Below are 20,530 nucleotides of genomic sequence, written 5' to 3'. Positions count from 1 at the left end.
CATAATGATGTTAAAATACTGAATATTTGTTCTTTCACCTTATTTCATGCGAAATGTTTGCTATATAAAATCTTTGTGACGTCGAAACAGCAAAATAATAAGGACGGCAATATACCACATGTATAAAATGCATGCACCATTAAAAGCATTTTTATCGGTGTAATGTACATTGCAAATACATAATACAAAAATTAATACAAACAGTGAAAGAGTAAGTGCACACACACACACACGACCTGTACATACATTGAGAGTGGGTCTGTGCAGTAGCAGCTATATATATATAACTACCAGCGACCAATCAGTGAGAGTTAGGCGTGCAGTAGCGAGCGAGTGTCTTCATCCTTGAGTATCATGAGCCGGTTCTGTTGAGGTCTCACCGCTACAAGGGGAGGTAACAAAGGTTGAAACAATAATCAGATGAATAATGAGCACTCAAAACAGAATGTTAATGCCAAATTAATTAAACAATTCATCCGAAAGTAATCATATAATCATCAGGAGCACATTACAGAAGGAGCGTCTTAACTCGGGAATCGCATCTCATGCATGTTTGCAAAGCATGACCTTATATGCAAAACCGCTAAGTGGGTCTGCGAGCGAGTGCTAATTGAGCTGACGGTGCACATTTACCAACGCATATCAGTTAACTATAGGCATGGTAGTAAGCTCTCTCTTCTAAGAACCCCAGTAAGACTCCCTACTGCAAAAACAAAACGCCTTGTATGTGTTAGTCTAACTTTCTCTTTACAAAGTTACTGGATATGCTCCTATTTCAGAACTTTCTGTACCTCACCGATGACAGTCCCTCCCATGATGTATACCAACATCCATCAAAGATCTAGCTAGCTCTTTCTGAACAATATCTGTTCATAATGATATTCACAGGCTGACCGCAGTTTTAATTTATGTACACAGTACTTACACACTTTACATAAGGTAATGCGGCGTTTAGGAAAACACACGAGATGTGATTTCCAAACCCATGTAGACTTAGCCTCGATTCAAGGCCGATTAAAATACGGCCTGGTACCTATTGCAGGGGTGATAGTGCGCATGCGCTTCAAATTACCCAGAATATGGGTAATCGTACTACGAACGTAAAACCTTAGTAAATTACACAGGAAATTACTAAGAATTGTTCCGTAAAACCCTATCTCTATGACTGAGTTCTGTGAAGCTGTGGCTTATGCCGTCTATTGCGTTGGTCTAGAAGGCTTGAACACTAGTTTTAAGACAGAAGAGGCTCTCATCTACGTCTAGGATAGTCCTATAGCCGGGTTGTCTTCGCAAGTAGCAGTTTGAGGCACCATACACTTCCCATAACCTGTACAGATCCAAGGTAAGACATCCTGACCATACAACGTATCGTTATAGAGGTAGATAAGAGCCTCTTTTGGCTTCAGACTAGTGTGAAAGCCTTCTGGAACAACGCAATAGAGAGAGCTAAGCTGATGTACAAAGATTGAAAATAGATGAGAGAAAGAAAAAAGGGGATTCACCATAATTATTCTGAAGAATAAACTAACGCATGCGCACTATCACCCCTGCAATAGGTACCAGGCCGTATTTTAATCGGCCTGGAATCGAGGCTAATGTAGACTTAAACGCTCTTTCTGTAATGTGCTCCTGATAGTCCAGTTGCAAGCTCTAGCTCTATAACTCACCGTGATTCCAGCCAACGTCTTCAGGGTTGAGTGTGCGTAGCTTGCTGATGTTCATAGATGGTTGCCATGGATACATTTCGATGACCCACTCCCTCACATCGGTCCATATCATGTGCGGGTCAGCAGTGTACGTCTGTGTGGGCGTATGTGTGGAGGTGGAGTGTGAGTGTGGGCGTATGTGTGGAGGTGGAGAGTGTGTGTGTGTGTGTGTGTATACAAGCATCAATTCGGAAATGTATTCCTAATAATGGCCCGGCATATTTATTAACCCCTGCACACCTCAATTATATAGCCATATTTATTAACCCCTGCACACCTCAATTATATAGCCATATTTATTAACCCCTACACACCTCAATTCCGGCCATAATGGTGCCCATGAGGTAGGGGATGATGAAGTAGTTCCATAGGTTCAGAAACCACGCCTCCAACTCGTTAGCGGACTGATGGAGGGGGCAGCCCATGAACACCCGGGGGCCCAGGTTAACATTGTTGGAGTGGAACTTGTTGATGAACTGATTGAGGTGATCGTGAAGGTATGGTAGCCAGTTGACTAGTCGTTCAGCCACACTCTCAACCTCACTGTACATGTGTGTGTGTGTGTGTGTGTGTGTGTGTGTGTGTGTGTGTGTGTGAGTGTGTGTGTGTGTGAGTGTGTGTGTGTGAGTGAGTGTGTGTGTGTGAGTGTGTGTGTGTGTGTGTGTGTGTGTGTGTGTGTGTGTGTGTGTGGAGGGGGTGGGGTATTAGAAATTAATTATGTATTGAGTGTTTTTAGCAGGAGCTATTATTATAGTTCCCGGTAACAAGGATACAAATGTTGTAATGCTGCTAGCTCTACAATGATCATGAAAGTGACAAGTCAGTTAGATCATGTGCATGACCTTTGAAACACTACAACCAAGAGTTTATTAGAAACTCTTGCTATTACACATATAGATGACCGTGTCCATGATTTCTTTAGTCACATGTAAAATAGCTACGACTTACAACACTATGGACACACTAATGATTGCATTGCTAACTACACTGTACATTACCTGGTGGTGGCCTTCAGTTGGTAGACTTGTTTGCGCAGTGTTCTTGCTAGTATCCCTACCACAGGCTCAGTCGATGGGTTGCAGGTCACCACCCTATAACACAGAGGGGGTATACAGTAGGTGGGAGTAAGAGTGGAAGATATCGGAAAGCAATCACTATCTAAACACACCATTAGATAGACCTATCATCATTATTATTGTGAAATACCAAATTCAATTCAAGTTACAGGCACTCAAAGTTAGCTATCAAAACAGGAAATGTTTGAAGAAAACACTAAACTAGGCTACTACGGTACATGCACACTTCTTCCCGATATTTTGATCTACACTAGATAAGGCCTTTCACAGGGCCACAAAATTAATTGTTACGGGCACTCACTGTTAGCTAGTGAGGGAGGACTCACCTTATTTGATGATGGAAGAGTAGCTGGTGTAGGGGAATCCCCTTACTGGTCCCACTAGAGCACAGAGTGGCAATGATGTAGGGCCGCCGGGCAAGGGGTGTGGCTGCTACAAATATCTGTTCCAACTGAGCACACTCGTATATGTCCTCCAACAGGAGAATGGGAGGTGGGAGGGGCCTGTGTGTGTGGTGTGGGTGTGTATATGTGGTGTAGGTGTGTGTGGGTGTGTGTGTGTGGTGTGGGTGTGTGTGTGTGGTGTGGGTGTGTGGTGTGGGTGTGTGTGCATGATCTCTTCATTTTAAAATCGGCTCTGTAACTATATATAGAGTTCTGAGGGTACAAAAATATTAATTGTCTGGAAGGACCCCGTTTAAATGGTATGCTCAAATGTGGAATATGCTGTATCGGTGTTTAGTTTTCTATTTCAGAAAAAGACTTTGTCAGAAACAGGCCAAAAAAGGCCTCCCTCTAATCAGAAAGTCAGGAAATCAACGTTTAGACCAACGGTACTATATATATGGCAGTTGAAGAAAGATGCACTATTTTAATGGTAGGTCCCGTGCTTGTGGGTGTGTCTCCGCTACTTACAGCTGTGTCCTCTTGACCAGGTCGTTCTTGATGTACTTGAGAGCATTCTGTGATATACAGAGTTACATAGTAACAGTTGCTAATGTCACTAGAATATGCATTCATAATTATAGCATCATACTAATTATAATCACTAGGGACAAAATCTCGATACCCCACGTCCCATTACATGCAGCCCCGCGCAGTGACTATATAACAGACCACACCCACCTCCATGCCGTCCTTGTCCAGGTTGAAGCTCACAATCTCCCCGCCCACTCTTTCTGTCTCCTCCACACCATCACAACCCACACACAACGAGAGGTGACGTGCCAAACCAGTCGCCAAACTGGTTTTACAAGTTCCCTTTGTTCCCATGACAACCAACCAGTGCGTATCTTGGAGCATGTTCATGTAGCTTTGTAAAGATTCAGTATTCATGAGCGTCTTGTAGGCCAACGAGTCACATGACTCCTGCGTTGAACCTGATTGGTCGGAAGCACGATGTAAAACATCAACACGTGCCACGTATAAATATTATTTAATTTTTATGAGTATGCAAGGCCATCTATAATAGTATACTAGAATATCCTGATTACCTCTCATTAGTATCCTGACTTCGCTGCTCTCTGAGATGGCCTGGTAAGGGGTCATCAAAGGAAGAAGTGCATTTCCAATAGCTCTACGTTGGTCTCCCATCAAATAGCAATAGATAGAGTCTTCTGTTATTCCGAGGTACCCTTCCTGGTCCGTAGCATTGAGGTGGTGCTGGAGGAGGGGGGCGTGGCACAGGGTGAAACAATAATTTTATAGAATTTTGGTTTTTTTATTATACTACAATAAATAAATTATGTTTACTTTAACTCACCATGAAAATATTGCCGATCTTGGTATCCATGGTAACCCAGCTAGTCTCGGGGGCCACACTGAGCGTACCCAGAATGAGCCCGCCCTCTGTTACTATGTCACTGCTGCAACTGTCCCTATGTAAACCGCTGCTGTTGCTGCTATGACGACTGAGACCATCACCACCATAGAAACCACTGTCGTTGACAACGGGAATGGGTTCATCAAGTTCGGGTTGTAGGTAAACTTTGACCTTTGCACCAGGACTTTCATCAATGTAGACTGCATAGACAAAATCATCACATGACACCGTACATAATACATTATAGTCACATGACCTACCAGTGATGGCCTCGTCTGCCCAGATCATGGGTAATGGCATAGCGTACTCACTGCGAGCATCCATTGTGTACGTGGACTTGGTCTGTGTGAGTGGGCGTGTGGGTTGAGTGTGTGTGTGAGTGGGCGTGTGTGTGTGTGTGATGTGTGACTTACATCAGGGTCTCTATATCGTGGTCCCACATACTCGGAGATGCTCATCAGATCACTGCATGAAGTGAAAAAGAGATTGAAAGTTGTACTGATCTAAACGACCTTCTAGGTTACACACACACACACACACACACACACACACACACACGCACGCACACACACACTCCCACACCCACTCCCACACACACCCCACACTCACGGTGTCTTCCGCTTGGCAGAGAGTGTCCTCCGGAGCCCTAACCTGCTGGAGGAGGAGCGACCACTCATGATGGACTCTGTGTCCATTGAGGGAGAGAGATGATCCTTATCTTTGCTGCCTTTGGACTTCTTGAAGAACTGCACATGTGTGTAGTGTAGTGAAGTGATTACCTCTCATCAAACAATCAGCTACTGCATGCTAGAATATAATTACAAACATAGCTCCCAAAAACATCTGAATTCGGAATTCTATAGCCTTTGCTTGTGCTGACAAATATGGAAAGGTAATTCAGAGAGCTATTGCAATTATAGTTTTGTATTGGACAATCAGAACACAAAATAATATAGTTCGCACGCACACACCCACACACCTTCCAACTCTTCTTCTTCTTCTTTCCTCCCTTCACTCCGCTATCCATGGCTGAGTCTGACAGACAGCCATCAGACAACACCTCGTTAACAGAGGCAGCGCGACTGGCGAGACTCCGTCCATCTAGATCGAACCAATGAGGTTGCATCACCACACTGTCCTTCTCATCCGTGAGCTGACGTATCTCCCGGTCCTGGGGGTTAACCAATATATTAAGCTAATGAAAACGCTAAAAATCAGCAATTAATCTCTTTAGTATAGTCACAGCCTAGGTTCCAATCTCCTCAGTAAACTAGTCAGTAATCTCCTCACCTTTTCGTCGAGTGTTTTCTTGAGATGATGCACCTTGGAGCTGAGGTCTGCCATTGAGGTCTCATACATGGACAGCATCTGTTGCTTGCTGGCCAGGTCTTCCTTCATGGAGCTCAACTGAGTCTCAAATGTGCCTATAAGCTCAATCTCCGGGTTGGAGTTAGGCTTGTCTGGAAGGAGGGAGGGAGGCATGGTAATACTGGCTGGGGTGATAAGATAATAATTTGTTAACACTATATTTGTCATACATACAGTACACGTGTAGAGCAATGCTAATCTAGCCGTCACAGTTAAAAACAAGTTAGGTATCGAAAAAAATCCAATTTGGAGAAGTATACTAATCTTCGTTATGATCGTACATGTAGTACACCCCGCCCACTCACCATTCTTAGGGGGAAGCCCCCTCTGCAAGAACTCCTCCTCCTCCTGATAGTCGAGTCTCTCGCTGAGGGTGCTGCGGACTGAAGTGTGACGTGTGAGGGGGGCCAGCTGCTGACTGTGATAGGAGCCGCCTGTGTGTAAGGTGTGGGGGGTGTGAGGTAGCGTATAGCGAGCTATTTTCATATGGTGAAAATTATTGTATTCAAGAGCATCACACGAAAATAAAACTACGAAATTAACCTCAACATCACTATCCTGAGCTGTACAAGCGACCGCATTTATTTTTCGCTATACATATTACATGTCAATAATCACGCCTCCTTAGGGCGAGGAAGAAAGGCAGTAAAGTACAGGATGCTCCACCCCCACACTGGCAGGTCTAGTCCCTGCTGGACAGCGTGATGAATTATAATGGATTTGTTTGTTCATTGCAATCAGGCCTCCTGATAAGCCTATAGATACAGCTGTGCATCTACAGGCTACTAGCTAGGGGAGGCCTCCCAAAAATTTTGATATTAGAGTGATGCCACAGCAATGCTATCTATAATTTCCAGCCAAGCTTTATAGGCAAGACCCTCATGAGATGTGTGTGGGAACACAAATATGAGAAATATGTCTATGAATATAGTTATGGTTAATTGCTAGCATCATTTACGAAAGACAGCATTCTAAATATACAGATGTATTGACCCTGGAGGTCTTGCCATGTGCTACTGTATAGCGGGTAATTTTCGTAGGCAAGCTGACCTCTACGAAATTTTCCCCTACAAAAATGTTGGCGTGGTTTACCGGTAACACAGTCAAATGAATTTTTTTACTCAGAATTGAACGAATTACCCCACAAACTATACGCTATGCAAAGCTCTTTTATTGTGTCCTGCCTGCCTGCATGAACAAGTGCACGACTAGTAGACCGAGTGTCTCTGCCACGTCACCAACTAGGTCTGATATTGATCGTATCTGGGCGTGGCTAGGAACTGGAAACAAAAGCAGAGCTTTCACTAATTGTCGTGTAACACATAATTATAGTCACCGTACCAATATAAACTAGAGGCTTGTAGTCATGGTTCTATCGGGGGGGAGGGGGGGATAACATTTCTAGAAGTGTATGCTCCCTCCCATTTTGAAAAAATGGAAGATTTGGGCCCGAAAGAAATCAAAACACACCATCTTGTAGCACAAAGAGTTACTAGTTTTGAGATTGGCACATTAACTATGAACTATTGGGATTTTTGCTTATTGAAGTTGCTCACTTGAAGCGCTGGAGAGTGTGTCAGCAAATGACATTGGACGGTCAGGTGACATCTTAGTGATATGATTGCCATGGGAACCATTCAGTCTCGTCTCGCTGGGATCGTACACCAACTGAGAGAAAAAAATTGAAACGTACATAAAACAATACTGCATAGCGGGTTATTTTCGTATGATCCAATTAAAACTCCTTATGCGTAATAGCTTTGATGTCACTATTCGAATATTTAGAATTAAACTTAGTGGACAGTTTATACGAAAAATTGCATTTATGTCATGTACACTGTAAATATGTCGCTAACCTGTGAGGAGCGTGGAGATATAACGACCTTTGGACGTGATGGTGAAGAGGACGCACTATCACCGGAACTACTCGATGAGGTACGCTTGTTGACCACACCCCTGGTCACACCCCCTCTTAACGAGCTCTTCAGCGGACTCCGCTCGTTCACCCGTTGAATGTCTTCAGAACTTCCGCTGCGATTCGCATCGAAAACTGATGAATTAGATCCATCGAAATTAACAGCAATTCTTGAACTTTGAATAATTCTGTGAGAAGATTTGGGACTAAGAGAACGAGCACGTTGCTGCTTAGAGGTTATAGAGGTCATTTCCTCCTGACGACCAGTTCTGACCTCTGATTGGGTAAAGCCTCGGTCCTCGTTCTTTGTGGGGGGTACAGAGTGTTTCACAGAGGGTATTGACCTTTGACCTTGTTTTTGCGCCAATAGTGGGCTTTCGAGTGATTCTGATTGGCCAGTTTCGGGCAAGCTAAGTTTCTTGGAGGCTTTGGAATTGGACATTTTTGTATCGTCTTGAACAGTCTTTTCAATTAGTTCAGAATCAGATTTCTCTTTATTTTTTCTGTTCAAGTCTTCGCTGGTTTCTTTGGTTGAGGTGGTGATATCGTGCGGACTTGTGGCCTCTTCATGTGACATGCCCTCGGGGCTAATACGACGACCGTAGCGAGGGTGACTGTCTTTAGTTTCGTTATTTGTTATCAGTTTGAATTCTGTACCCGGGGGTGGGCTGACAAGGTCAGAGGTCGAGCTCTGCGTTGAACTTTGCGTAGATTCTGGAATTTCTAGTTGAGCGGGTTTTTCTGGTTCCGAATTTCCCTTTGAAGTTTCGGAATCAAGTTTTGACGAGACGGCAAGTTTGATATCAGTGCTGTCCAGACTACTGGTGCTACCTCCAGCCGCCTGTGTGATGTGTGTGATGTGTGAGGGGTGTGATGAGTGTGTGGGGGGTGTAAGTTTGTTCTGCACTCCAAATCGACTCAGTTTAGAAAATGATGGTTTCTTTTCAACAGTCGCCGTTCTTTTAGCAGAAGCGCCTTCAGAGGGTGCGGTTCCGTCATTAGGAGGTGTGGCATCGTTACTAGTGGGCGTGGTCTGCTTCCCTCCGAATCCAAAACCACCTGATGGTTTTCGCAATCCACCGGATGGCTTCTTGAGACCCGGCAAGCTCCTGCCCTCAGTGGTGGTGTGTTCACTGCTCGAGGATAGATCAAGTTCCGTTCGTTGTTTTCTGTTCATCTCGGGCGTTGGCAAGCGAGTTTTTGTGGGCGTATGTGATGAGTGTGTGCCTGCTTCTATGACACCCACTCCTGGGACGTTTGTGATACTAGGAGAGATCTTGTGACGCTTGGTTGCACCATCACTGCCATTGCGAGTGAGTCTCAGCTTGCTCTCTTCTCTAACTGCAGGGGGGTATAGGGACATGTCTTTAGATAACTCATCACACTGCAGGCAGCTTAAACCACTTGCTGGCTAGATATTATAGTTGAATCACTACCGATTATAAAACCCCACGCTCTATTGCAGTTACTCCAGGACACACTAGTTGCATATTTATAATTATTAGCAGTCAATAATACATCAGGAATACAGATATCGCACACACGCCCACTCACCTGGCTCCTCGGAGCCCATCTTCTCGAGACGACTGCCGGATGGTCTCACGAGACCACTACCCCTACCAGAGGGTGTGCTACGACCACCACTGGGGGTAGACCGACCACTCGCTATGGAGGGGTTAAAATGAGGGCTATAACACCATTGTACTACGACTACGTGTAATGTTATGAGCTCGCAAAATATTAAATACTGTAGGCTTCTAGTACTGTGTGACAATCAATAGCAGCGTCATTCACTTTAAAACTTTTATTATTGAAACGGTGAAACATGTCACCTCAATGCAAGCTATTATTAATACAATACCTGGGAACTTGAGTCTGCTCTGTGGCCTGGGAACTATATCCTCCGCTGAGCCCCCTTGGTGTGCCACGCCCCCCTGCTCCGGCCTCTTAACCACGCCCACTGCCTGTAACTTGCTCGGATGAGGTAATGTCTTGGAGCGAACTTGTTGCTTGCCTTCCTGCGGCTGTTCCTTGATCTGATTGGTCGAACCAGGGGCCACTAATTTAGACTCTTTAGGTTTACTAAGCCGCGACAGTTTTGATTTCGAATGTTCTATTTGAGATTTCGATTCTTTGGTACATGTATCAGATTTTGACTCCGTTTTCACTTCGAATTCTCCGCTAGACGAGTGGTAACCATTGGTAACGGGCTTGGTTTCTACTGACGGCGATGTTGCCTCTGTGGAGGTAGTAAAAGATGACGAGACACACTATATAATTATTACCATGGAGACAGCACTATTAATATGATTATGGACATGCAACTATAGCTAACTTTGAGTGTCCCTAACTTGAGTTAGGACTGTCCAGTTTTACAACTAATAAATGCATATTGTAGATGCTTAATTCAACGGTTGTTTACATACCTAAATGTTTAGTGAGCAATTAACTTGGAGGGTATCTAACGCCCACTGCTATAGGCAGGTGAAGCATTGACATTGTACGTTGCATACATATTATGGCTCCCATTGCAGACTACTTTAAAATACATCTTTAGAGATTGGGTAATCCTAACTCGGCCCATACTATTTAACCAGTATACAATACACTGTAACACAGACATGTACCTTCATTCTCGAGTATGACTGGTTTCTCCCCGGCCTCCCCAAGTATCACTTGCTTGTAGGGCACCCTGCGCTGACTGTATGGTCGGTCATACGTGGTCGTGGTGAGGATGGAACTGCCCGCTGTCCTCCGACCAATAGCAGGGCTCGATGTGTTGCCATTGGTTACGCCCGCTGGGAGGGATGAGGTCTTGGAGAGAGGCGTGGCGGCTACAAAGCAAGAGAAATAGAATTAAAATGGGGAGATTTGAGCCACATTTGATAGGCCTTTCAAAGAGCTACAAAATGCATCCTTTTGATTTGTAAGGGAAGTAGTAACTTATCAAAATCACTAAAGACCATGCTTTTGTCTTTTATCCCGTAACGGTCTATCTGTCACTGACTCTAAACTCACCGTTAGTGGTTCCATGGGATACCTTGAGGCCAGGTGACACTGGTCGTGCTATTCGGCTGGTGGGAGGGGCCTCAGAACTGGTTGAACTGGTTTTAGCGGGTTTCTTGAGTTGTGAGAGGTTGTAGAACATTGAGAGGATGGACTTCATGTTCCCCTCCGCTATATCTGCAGGTGGGTGTGGTATAGTACAGGTTATATAACTGTAGAATATAACGATCAACAGTTAGTATTTTAGCAGTGGAGAGGATTGTAAATTGTTGAACTAACCGTTTGCCTTGAAAGTGGAGCAGTTCACACCGACCTCCTTCATGTACTTGACACAAGCATCGATGTTCTTAGCCTGTGTGTGTGTGGAGTGGGTGTAATGTGTGTGTGGAGTGGTGTTTAGTGTGTGTGTGTGTGTGGGTGTGATGTGTGTATGTAACAATGGCAACTGAAATACATCCTAAACGACCACTAAGGGTCGGGAACCCATATAAATACCACCACATTAAAAAACATGTTTTCCTGTCAATAAATCTGTAATCTTGTTTGTGTAGTTCAAAGCAGCTATTAGCTCATATAAGGGAGGGAGTGGTGCATTCACCAGTGTGACTGTTTGCCAACTAACGTGCTCCCTGTATACATACTGTCAGGTAATAGCATACACCATCAACTCCCTGTCAGGTAATAGCGTGCAGCTGTTGTGGATGATATCACATGACACAGAGCTAAGGGCCGGCACATTGCAATAATACTACTATTAATAATATATTATATTATCACCTCAGATCAGCTGACAAACAACTATACAGTACATGCAGCAATATTTGGTGGCCAGGATGTGCAAAAAGGGTAAGTTGGGTCGTCCGTCGCCCAGTTTCCGTGAAACGAATTTCACAGAAACCAGGCGACGCCCCAACTTGTATGTACTTGAGAAGGAGTATGATGACTTCAAAATTTAGAGCAATTACTAACTGTTTTGTAAAGAAATATAAGAAAGTCCCCAAAGAGGGAATCAAACCCACGCCTTATCTATCATCTAATCTACTAAGCCACCACCCTAACCACAAGGCCACACCTGTTCTGTCCCTAGTCATTACACCTCTTAGTCATGCATACATACAGTTTAGGCTTATTGTCTAATAAGTGTGGTTTTGCTGTTTGGCAATTCTCTGTTGCAAGTGCACTGCACTCCAACTGCAGCTAAAAAGAGGCAGCTAGTGTTGAGATGGAGATTGAGATCGAATACTAGCCCACCACTTTGAAGATTCCAGGCCTCCTACAAAACACTAATTAGTAGACACATGATAAGATAGGAAACCTTGCATGTGCTCTAGATAGGAGATTGTTGACCTAAGGAAAACCACAAACCAACTCAAAGGTTGTGTGTGTAGTAGACACTACCAGGAAGTGACACCTAATAAACACCTTGTGATGTCATATGTACATGTAGCCATAGCAACAGCTACGACAGTGACTTACTTTGTCTTCAGTGGAATCTTGTACACCTGGTACTTTGTTGCTCACTGTGTGTGTGTGTGTGTGTGTGTGTGTGGGTGGTGTGTGGTGTGGGTGGGGTCGTTAGGCGCTACCAGACATTTAAAGGCCCATTACATAATATTACGCACATTTACATATCATGCACAAGTACAGCCAATAACGTTATGCAAGCTAGTACATGTGTGTGTGTGTGTGAGTGAGTGTTTTGGGAAAACTAACTTTAAAACTAAAACTCTAATCAATTAACGAGTGAAGCTGTTGCTTCAATAGCGGCCGGCAGTTTATCTCAGTCTCAGAACACAAACACAGCAATACATGAACGCTTTCAACGTACGCAGGAAATGTACACATCGATTATATCAAGAGTTCATTGATTACATAGATCCCACTCGGGTGTGTATAGCAGGGAACTACACTGTATGCTTCCCTGTAACTACAGATTGCTTGAGGATACATAATGATGTCATGCTGCTAGCTCTATAGTGAAGAGTGCGTGGTCATGCTGCTGGTAGATCATGTGCATCATGAGGTATCTATGTGTTAGTGTCCCTTAACCCTCGAGCTTTGGGCACTCATGCTCACGATCATGTCACTATAACACATGCAAGTAAGCCCATTAATGATGTGTTGGTGTCTCCACAAGTAAGCCCATTAATGATGTTATATACCTCGTGACCATGATCTAGCTGTGTATATGATTATATGTACTGGCTAACTTACCGACGGCTTGTATGATTCTAGGTAGATAGTAGCCATCGGAGATGTCCTTCAGATCAGCGAGCACCACGTCACTCTGACCAGACTTGCGAAGGTAATGGTTGGCCCAGTCCAAATATATCTGCAGGAAGGGGGTTAGGGATCAAGGTTAGAGAGGGGGGGCATGTTAGACTAGGGTACTGTCAGCGAGGCCGTCAGCTAGTGGTTATCGTGCAGAGCGTGTGGTGATTATATTGCAATAGATATGTTTTGGTTGGATGGGCTAAATTCTCATAATTATTACTCTCCAAAGTTATAAATGTTATTCCTTCAATTATAGCGGCCACTTGTAAAACACTTGTTATCTTGTACATCAATCAGTAATTACACAACTTGTCAAGTGTGCATCCATCAACACATCATGTACCTAACAACAACTTTAATAGTCTTATAATATAATTATTATAAGACCATACAGCACAAGAACACACTAGCAAGACCACTGACAATGGAGCTCCACACACACTTCCCTGACAACCATACAACACCTTGGCCACACCACACAGAGCAATGGATGCAGGTGATGGAACACGAGCTGGGAACACTAGCTAGGACAATGGCTATTATAGCCCATAATACAAGCAAGGCTAATTGAACAGATGGTCCAGTCAGCTGATGGTAGTCATGGCAACACACTCTATAAAAGCCACCAACAGAAACAACAGTCAGTGTAATTAAAAACAGTACATCAAGCATTGTTAACAAAAGGCTATAATTATAAAAACACAACTATGAACATGTAGACCTACATATCAATATAAATTAAACAGAAAGCATAATTATAATACATGTAATGTACAAATGATATATGTCATTTGTTGCTAGATATAGATATATACACACACACGCCTGCGCTGTTATTAGTGATTTAATGATGTTATGAAACACAAGGTGTAGAGACTGCCTCCCTCTGACCCCCCCACACCACGGCTTGTAGTGGACAAGATTTTAACAAGATGTACATAAAAATTACAAGCAATATAAGGGGGAGGGGCAGATCACGACATGTGCGGGTGCGTACATCACATCAAAGAATTGGCATCAAGTTAACCAAATATTTAGATTAGACCAATATCCTGTATATATACTGGGATCTGCCCATGCAGGATGGACTGTCATGGGTGTACTAGTTAGCCTCCTTCACAAAGCCTCAGAAAAGTGTACTAGCTACAAATTACTCACATGTTCTATGACTACGTATAAGGTATGAACCAGTTACATTGGTCTGATTGACTGGGCCGACAGTGTGGGCAGAACCATCAGTCTTGCTAACACAGTCCTCTATACACTTGAAAGCTAAACCTTTAATAAATCTTCAAGAGAAGCTATAATAGGCAATTACTACATTACCACATCTGGTCCCCAGGCTGGCTACGCCCCAGTGAGGCTAGTCACTGCTTCAAAGAGATGTGCTATACTGACTGTACACTGATACTGTACATCAAAGCAACACAGCAACACAGCAACACAGCAGTTAGTGTCATAATTATTATTGGAAGTTTTTTGGCTGAACAGAAGTATCTGATAAATTAATTATAATCACTGGCTAGTTATGTAACCTGAGCATTATAGCCACACAAACATTATAGCACACAGCTAGCTATAGCTATCACACTTTAATGGTTCAATGAAAGGTTTTTACAGAATAAGGATAGACACAGCACTGCAGGCAGTAAGTGCCACTAGAGTTAGTTGAAACTCTTTCTAAAACAAAGCGATTGATTTAGACTTAGCAGTAATGACTGGAAAACTTAAACCACCACAATTATTCTACGTACAGTCTAAACTGGTGGGCCACCCGATGCTCTATTACGGGCAATTAAAGCTAAGTGGTACAATACATGGTTGGCATGTAGCTTGGTGTGGGATGCAGGTACTCCTAATGTGTGCCCAGCCAATAAGGTGGGGGGAGGGTAAGCTCAGGGGAGGCAGAACTAGGGCTGTATAAGGCAAGCTGCATGGCTGTCCTGGTCTATAAGGTGGGAGGGTAGAGCAGGGGAGGCAGAACTAGGGCTGTATAAGGCAAGCTGCATGGCTGTCCTGGTCTATAAGGTGGGAGGGTAGAGCAAGGGAGGCAGAACTAGGGCTGTATAAGGCAAGCTGCATGGCTGTCCTGGTCTATAAGGTGGGAGGGTAGAGCAGGGGAGTGTATTAGGGAATGGACTGTCTTGGAGTTAAGAGCAATATATGGAGATCTGTGGTCATCTCTTACAATACTCATGGTTGGTAATTGCCAGCATATCTGTGGCTGATGTATCCCAGCACAGTGGAGACAATATGTCCACTACAGATGTGGAGTACCCCGGCCATCACACACACACACACACACACACACACACACACACACACACACACACACACACTACTGAGAGGGGACATTGCTGACAGGTGCTACACACACTGTCCAGCTACATGCATTGATGCTATAGGCTGTATGATATTCCCCTCACATTCACAATGGCCCACAACGTGATAACTCGACACCATCCATATAAGGTAACGTGATTACAGCTGTACGCATACGCATGTACATGTACAGATATAACGTGAGCACTGGGTCACATGACTAGCCTCAACACACGGTACACTGGGTCACATGACTAGCCTCAACATACGGTACACTGGGTCACATGACTAGCCTCAACATACAGTACACTGGGTCATATGACCAGCCTCAACACACGGTACACTGGGTCACATGACCAGCCTCAACATACGGTATAGCCAGTTTCAATAACAAGCAGATAGTTGGTTTTAATACACGTACTGGCTAACATCAACACATGGAGGTCACGAACCACACGACTTTAGCGTGGCAAATGAACAGGGATTTATGAAACACATCAAATAAAAGGGACTGGTTTAAGATTTTAACTTTTATTTTTATTTTGATGTAACTATAGAAACTCAAAGGTTGCTCGCTTTCAGAAGCAAGTCAAACGGTTTCATTTGGTGATAGTTTAAAGGGAGATGTATGGGAAGCAAACCCTCCAGCCAATGGAACCCCTACACCTACACACACACAAGCACACACACTGAGAGCAGCTTCCAGACACTGACACCCTAGAATACAATATTATTCAATTAGGATGGGAAAGAGGGTCTAATTACTATCAACAATTACTAGGAGAGAGAGTGTGGGTGTGTGTGGGTGTGTGTGGGGGGGGGGGGGGGAGGTGAAAAATGGCTTGAAATCTGAGCTAAATTATTCAAGGTCAGCACACATTAGTAGTCTATTCAGCAGCTAATCAGAGCAGGCACTTGGCCAGCCCACCCTCTCACACATTAGCCAGGCAGCAGGCACTTGGCCAGCCCCCCCTCTCACACATTAGCCAGGCAGCAGGCACTTGGCCAGCCCACCCTCTCACACATTAGCCAGGCAGCAGGCACTTGGCCAGCCCACCCTCTCACACATTAGCCAGGCAGGCACTGGTGGCATGGCAGACATCAATGGGGACAAGTACTTCACATGACAAGAACACTGACACACACATCGTTAGACTATTGTCTGTACTAATCTTTTGGTGATGGGAAATGAGGATAAAGTTCAGTAGTTACTTCAATGCCATTAATTAGACGAACAAGATAATAATTCCCACAATTGATGAGATGGCAAATGTGTTCATATTGCAGAATATGATACTGAGCATAGCGAGGTGTGTGGGCGTGTGTGTGTGTGTGTGTGAGTGTGGGCGTGGGTTGATACAGATACAGGGACTAGCAGGTTCCCTGTACCATTCATAGCCTAGAGAGGGACACACACTAGCTGATACCACACACATGCACAATGATACCAGAGTACAAAGAATGCTGTACTTACCACATCAAACACTCAATACAGTGAAGCAGACAATCCATCAACCAACCACACACACACTAATTTTTTTAGCTTTGCAGTATACTGGAGGGACTGCTAAGGAGAGCCTCGGTGCAACTATCCAACATCTGTGCATGCTATAATGTCCATACAATGCTTTAATCGTGAGTAACGCTATTGCTGTCAATAGAGCCAGAGCTTACAATGACCTGTGCCCTGGTAGTGCTTCAACACAGGATGACAGGTGAATGAGGCAACGACACACACACACACACACACAATGGGTGAAAACCTTGAGAGGTTAGTGCACAGGAAATGCAGAAACAAGGGAAGAATTGTGCGCTACATGTAACACAATCAATAATAGCTAATGCACGGACAATAATCAACAAGGCCATTACAAATTCAAACTTGGCAATTCTGAGCCATTTTTCTCTGCTGTGATATGCTTCCTAGACACAAGCTGCATTACACTAATAAGGCCTGCTATATTGGGACACACATGCACAGTACATGTGCAGTACATGTACAGTACATGTGTGTACTCCAGACAACCACTTATCCATTTACACTTGTTCTATTTGTTTTGTCATGATTATGCCATTACACTAAAGCATTGGTCAACTCTATACACAACAGTCATCAACACCTACCTAGCCTTGGACACTCACAAGAGAACAGACAACATTTAGAATGCTTCTCGAACAGATGCTACAAGGGAAGGTTGTCATTGCACTGTACAATATACAGAACAGATCATATTAGGGCAAACCATTGCCTGTACAAGGTGTTGCTACCGGTTACACGAACACTACTAGCTATTGACTATGGAACAACAGATGTTACACATTTTCACAACATGACTTGCACGATCCTAAACACATCTGATGCTACAACAACAGCAGCTCTCAACCTAGCCGAAACAAATGGAGACTATAACCTCTTAGCTTTCACTACTACGAAAGTAGGCCTATCTGATTTTTAAGACATTCCAAGACTGCAAGTGCTAAAAGTACACAGTTGACGTGATGACACGTTGTGTTGACAGACTTTTCATTGTATGGGTAATAGCACAACAACAGTGGCCCATTAGATAAGATCAATTCAATTAAATGCGATAAAAATTTGTTTATTGTAACATGTTTAATGAACCTCGGCACAAGTACCTACGCGTGGACATGCAATGGGATAGTGGTAATGCACACACACACCACACACACAGGGCAGTGACATTTTTCTTAGAGAATGGTTTTTTGCAGACAACAAGTTAGATGAATGGGCTTGTTATAATCAATGCTAACGACCTATCAGAGTTACAAGTATTGCTAGGAAACAGATGAGGGAACATTGAGGCCACATCCTGTGCCAGTCTCTGAAGGTTATTCATGGTCAGATATTATTCATGCAAACACTGTTCACCACAAAACCACAGTATTAATCCACTTAGCAGTGTTCCCATCTAATGATCCATTAGCACAGGAAAACTGATACCATTGCAAGACCTGCTAGACCACTAACTGTACAATCTTGCAATTAGCAACAAACCAGTTTACCAACCAACTAGCCAGTGTTACTAATTACTGCATCTATAGATCTAATGGGTTCACTTCGCACCTACAGTACTCAGGAGAGTGTGTGTGTGTCTAGTGCTGCACAAGCATTCCATGTTTATATGGTCAACTATACTTACAACAGCTAGCATCAATTACAGTACCTTACTTTAACAGAAACCAGTTAGTTACGTCTAATGAGCTATCGTTCCACGATGCATGTGCATTGAAGACCTTGTAACTAAACGAGTAAAACTAACGAGATATCTGTACAAGCCATGATAGTGATAGTGATCTCCCTCCCCTGCTATACATGTAGTAGCTAGCTAGCATGCTAATGCAGAGTGTGTGTGTGTTACAGAGAGTGCAGTAGACTAGTACAGTATAGTATGAGTTCTCACCTTTTTCTGATCTTGCTGACCCCCACCTCCTGGTTTAGCTATCTTGGACATCGTTCTCAAACACTCTTTCTTGAGGTCTGCACACACACACAGACGTACACTAGATCTAGTTTGGGCTGCGTCTACACTGACCTTAATATTCAAATCGACTGGAATTATACTTGTACTTTTGTTGATGGATGATGTTTTGATAGCTTATGCAGGATGATATCATTTCCCTAATTTCCACGTGGCTAACCTTTGAACTTTTAATCAGTTTTAGGAGGTGGGGCTCCGTGTGTGTGGGTGTTGCCCGGTTGCCTCCTTTGGCACATGACCAAAATTACACATTTCGGGCGGCTTTCAATCGAGACTTGCGCGAACACAATTATCATAGTTGAAGAGCAACAAAAATTACACAAGTACACAAGTAATTCAAGTGCAGTGTGATCATGCAGTCAGCTCGTATAATTTATATATAGGTATCTCTGGCATCCAGAAGTGCAGCTGTCTGTCCACTGCTGATTAAGCTGATAGCATCAAACGCTAATAGCATCAAACAGTGCACGAATCAGACTCTTGGCAGCTACAAATAGCCCAGTGCTTGTGTTGGCAGGTAACATGTAATTGAACACTTCCTGAAACTTACGGATATTGGATGCAGTCACCCGCGTAGCGTGTGGGTTAGTATATACCTGGGCTCCTGAGCTGCAGTGGGTACGCTGCTGGGAAACCGAGCGTTACCTCTGCTACATTTATGTAGTCTACTACCTTTAATTTGTGCAGTCTGCCGCCTTTACCGCTGCCTGTATACGCAGCTGGGCAATCTGTATGCAGCCGCTGCCTGTACGCAGCCGGGCAGTCTGTCCAACCGCTTTGTTTTTAATTGTCAGTGTGTGTATATTGTGGAAACATTTTGGCCTCCTTCACAGGCCTTGGAAGTGCGGCCTGGGATCGCGACCAAGCAGATTATAGGCCCTGATATATTATTCTCTTCTTTAATAAAACATCTGATTATTCCTGACATAAAGTAGAAATAAACACGGCACACCTGACAAAAGACAATGTTATCTTAATTGCTGACTTGAATATTCACCTTCAGCCAATAGTTGACATCATTTGAATTGATGCCTATATTTCTCTTGACACCTATAATTTATGCTACGAGCATCAAGTTAACACTATATATAGACGTTCCCTCATAATGTTAATTGGTCAGTTCTGTGCAACCTGGATTGAGAGGCTGTAAAGCCTATATTGTATGACCCTTAAAATTGTGTATGTTAACTTTGTCACAGTCACCATGCATGCCGCACTCTGGACACACCAAAGTCAATCCCATGCAAGTGTGGCCATGCAAGTATTTGGAGGACAAATCGCTTCTCACAGAAACGCTTATTATGCATGCAGACATGCAGCTCTGCCCGATGATTGATCATTGATTGATATCAGGTAAGAAATACAAAACAACAGTCAATGCAATCACAGAACCTCTATACTACCTAGCTATGGTGCAATCAACAATCTAGCAGTATATAATATAATATATAATTGTACCGGCAGAGCCAGAGAAAGAGAGTATCCACATGACATTGTAACATGGTAGTAGTAATTCAATGAACAACAATATCAAGATAAATA

General features: G+C 43.6%; 2 protein-coding genes across 2 annotated transcripts in view; both read right to left on the bottom strand.

Moving 5' to 3' along the window:
- LOC135344131 (scavenger receptor cysteine-rich domain superfamily protein-like) overlaps positions 1-20,530 on the bottom strand; it is a gene marked incomplete in the record, with an annotated part of 804,697 nt that overhangs the window by 648,741 nt on the left and 135,426 nt on the right.
- Positions 26-19,098, bottom strand: LOC135344079 (neuron navigator 2-like). The gene is made up of 25 exons (XM_064541165.1): positions 18,911-19,098; positions 13,107-13,224; positions 12,369-12,412; positions 11,172-11,244; positions 10,905-11,069; positions 10,514-10,720; positions 9,748-10,125; positions 9,441-9,551; positions 7,828-9,227; positions 7,528-7,639; positions 6,277-6,405; positions 5,894-6,063; positions 5,583-5,774; positions 5,213-5,349; positions 5,017-5,068; positions 4,864-4,945; positions 4,544-4,803; positions 4,275-4,443; positions 3,907-4,160; positions 3,697-3,743; positions 3,109-3,285; positions 2,705-2,797; positions 2,021-2,249; positions 1,668-1,800; positions 26-382 (listed from the first exon to the last, which is right to left on the bottom strand). Exons 1-25 carry the CDS (start codon positions 18,959-18,961, stop codon positions 312-314), a joined length of 4,854 nt encoding a protein of 1,617 aa, XP_064397235.1. The 5' UTR covers positions 18,962-19,098; the 3' UTR covers positions 26-311.

Source organism: Halichondria panicea, chromosome 11, assembly GCF_963675165.1.
Source record: "Halichondria panicea chromosome 11, odHalPani1.1, whole genome shotgun sequence".
In the NCBI taxonomy this organism is placed as follows: Eukaryota; Metazoa; Porifera; class Demospongiae; order Suberitida; family Halichondriidae; genus Halichondria; species Halichondria panicea.
This window is presented reverse-complemented; position numbering and strand designations above follow the sequence as displayed.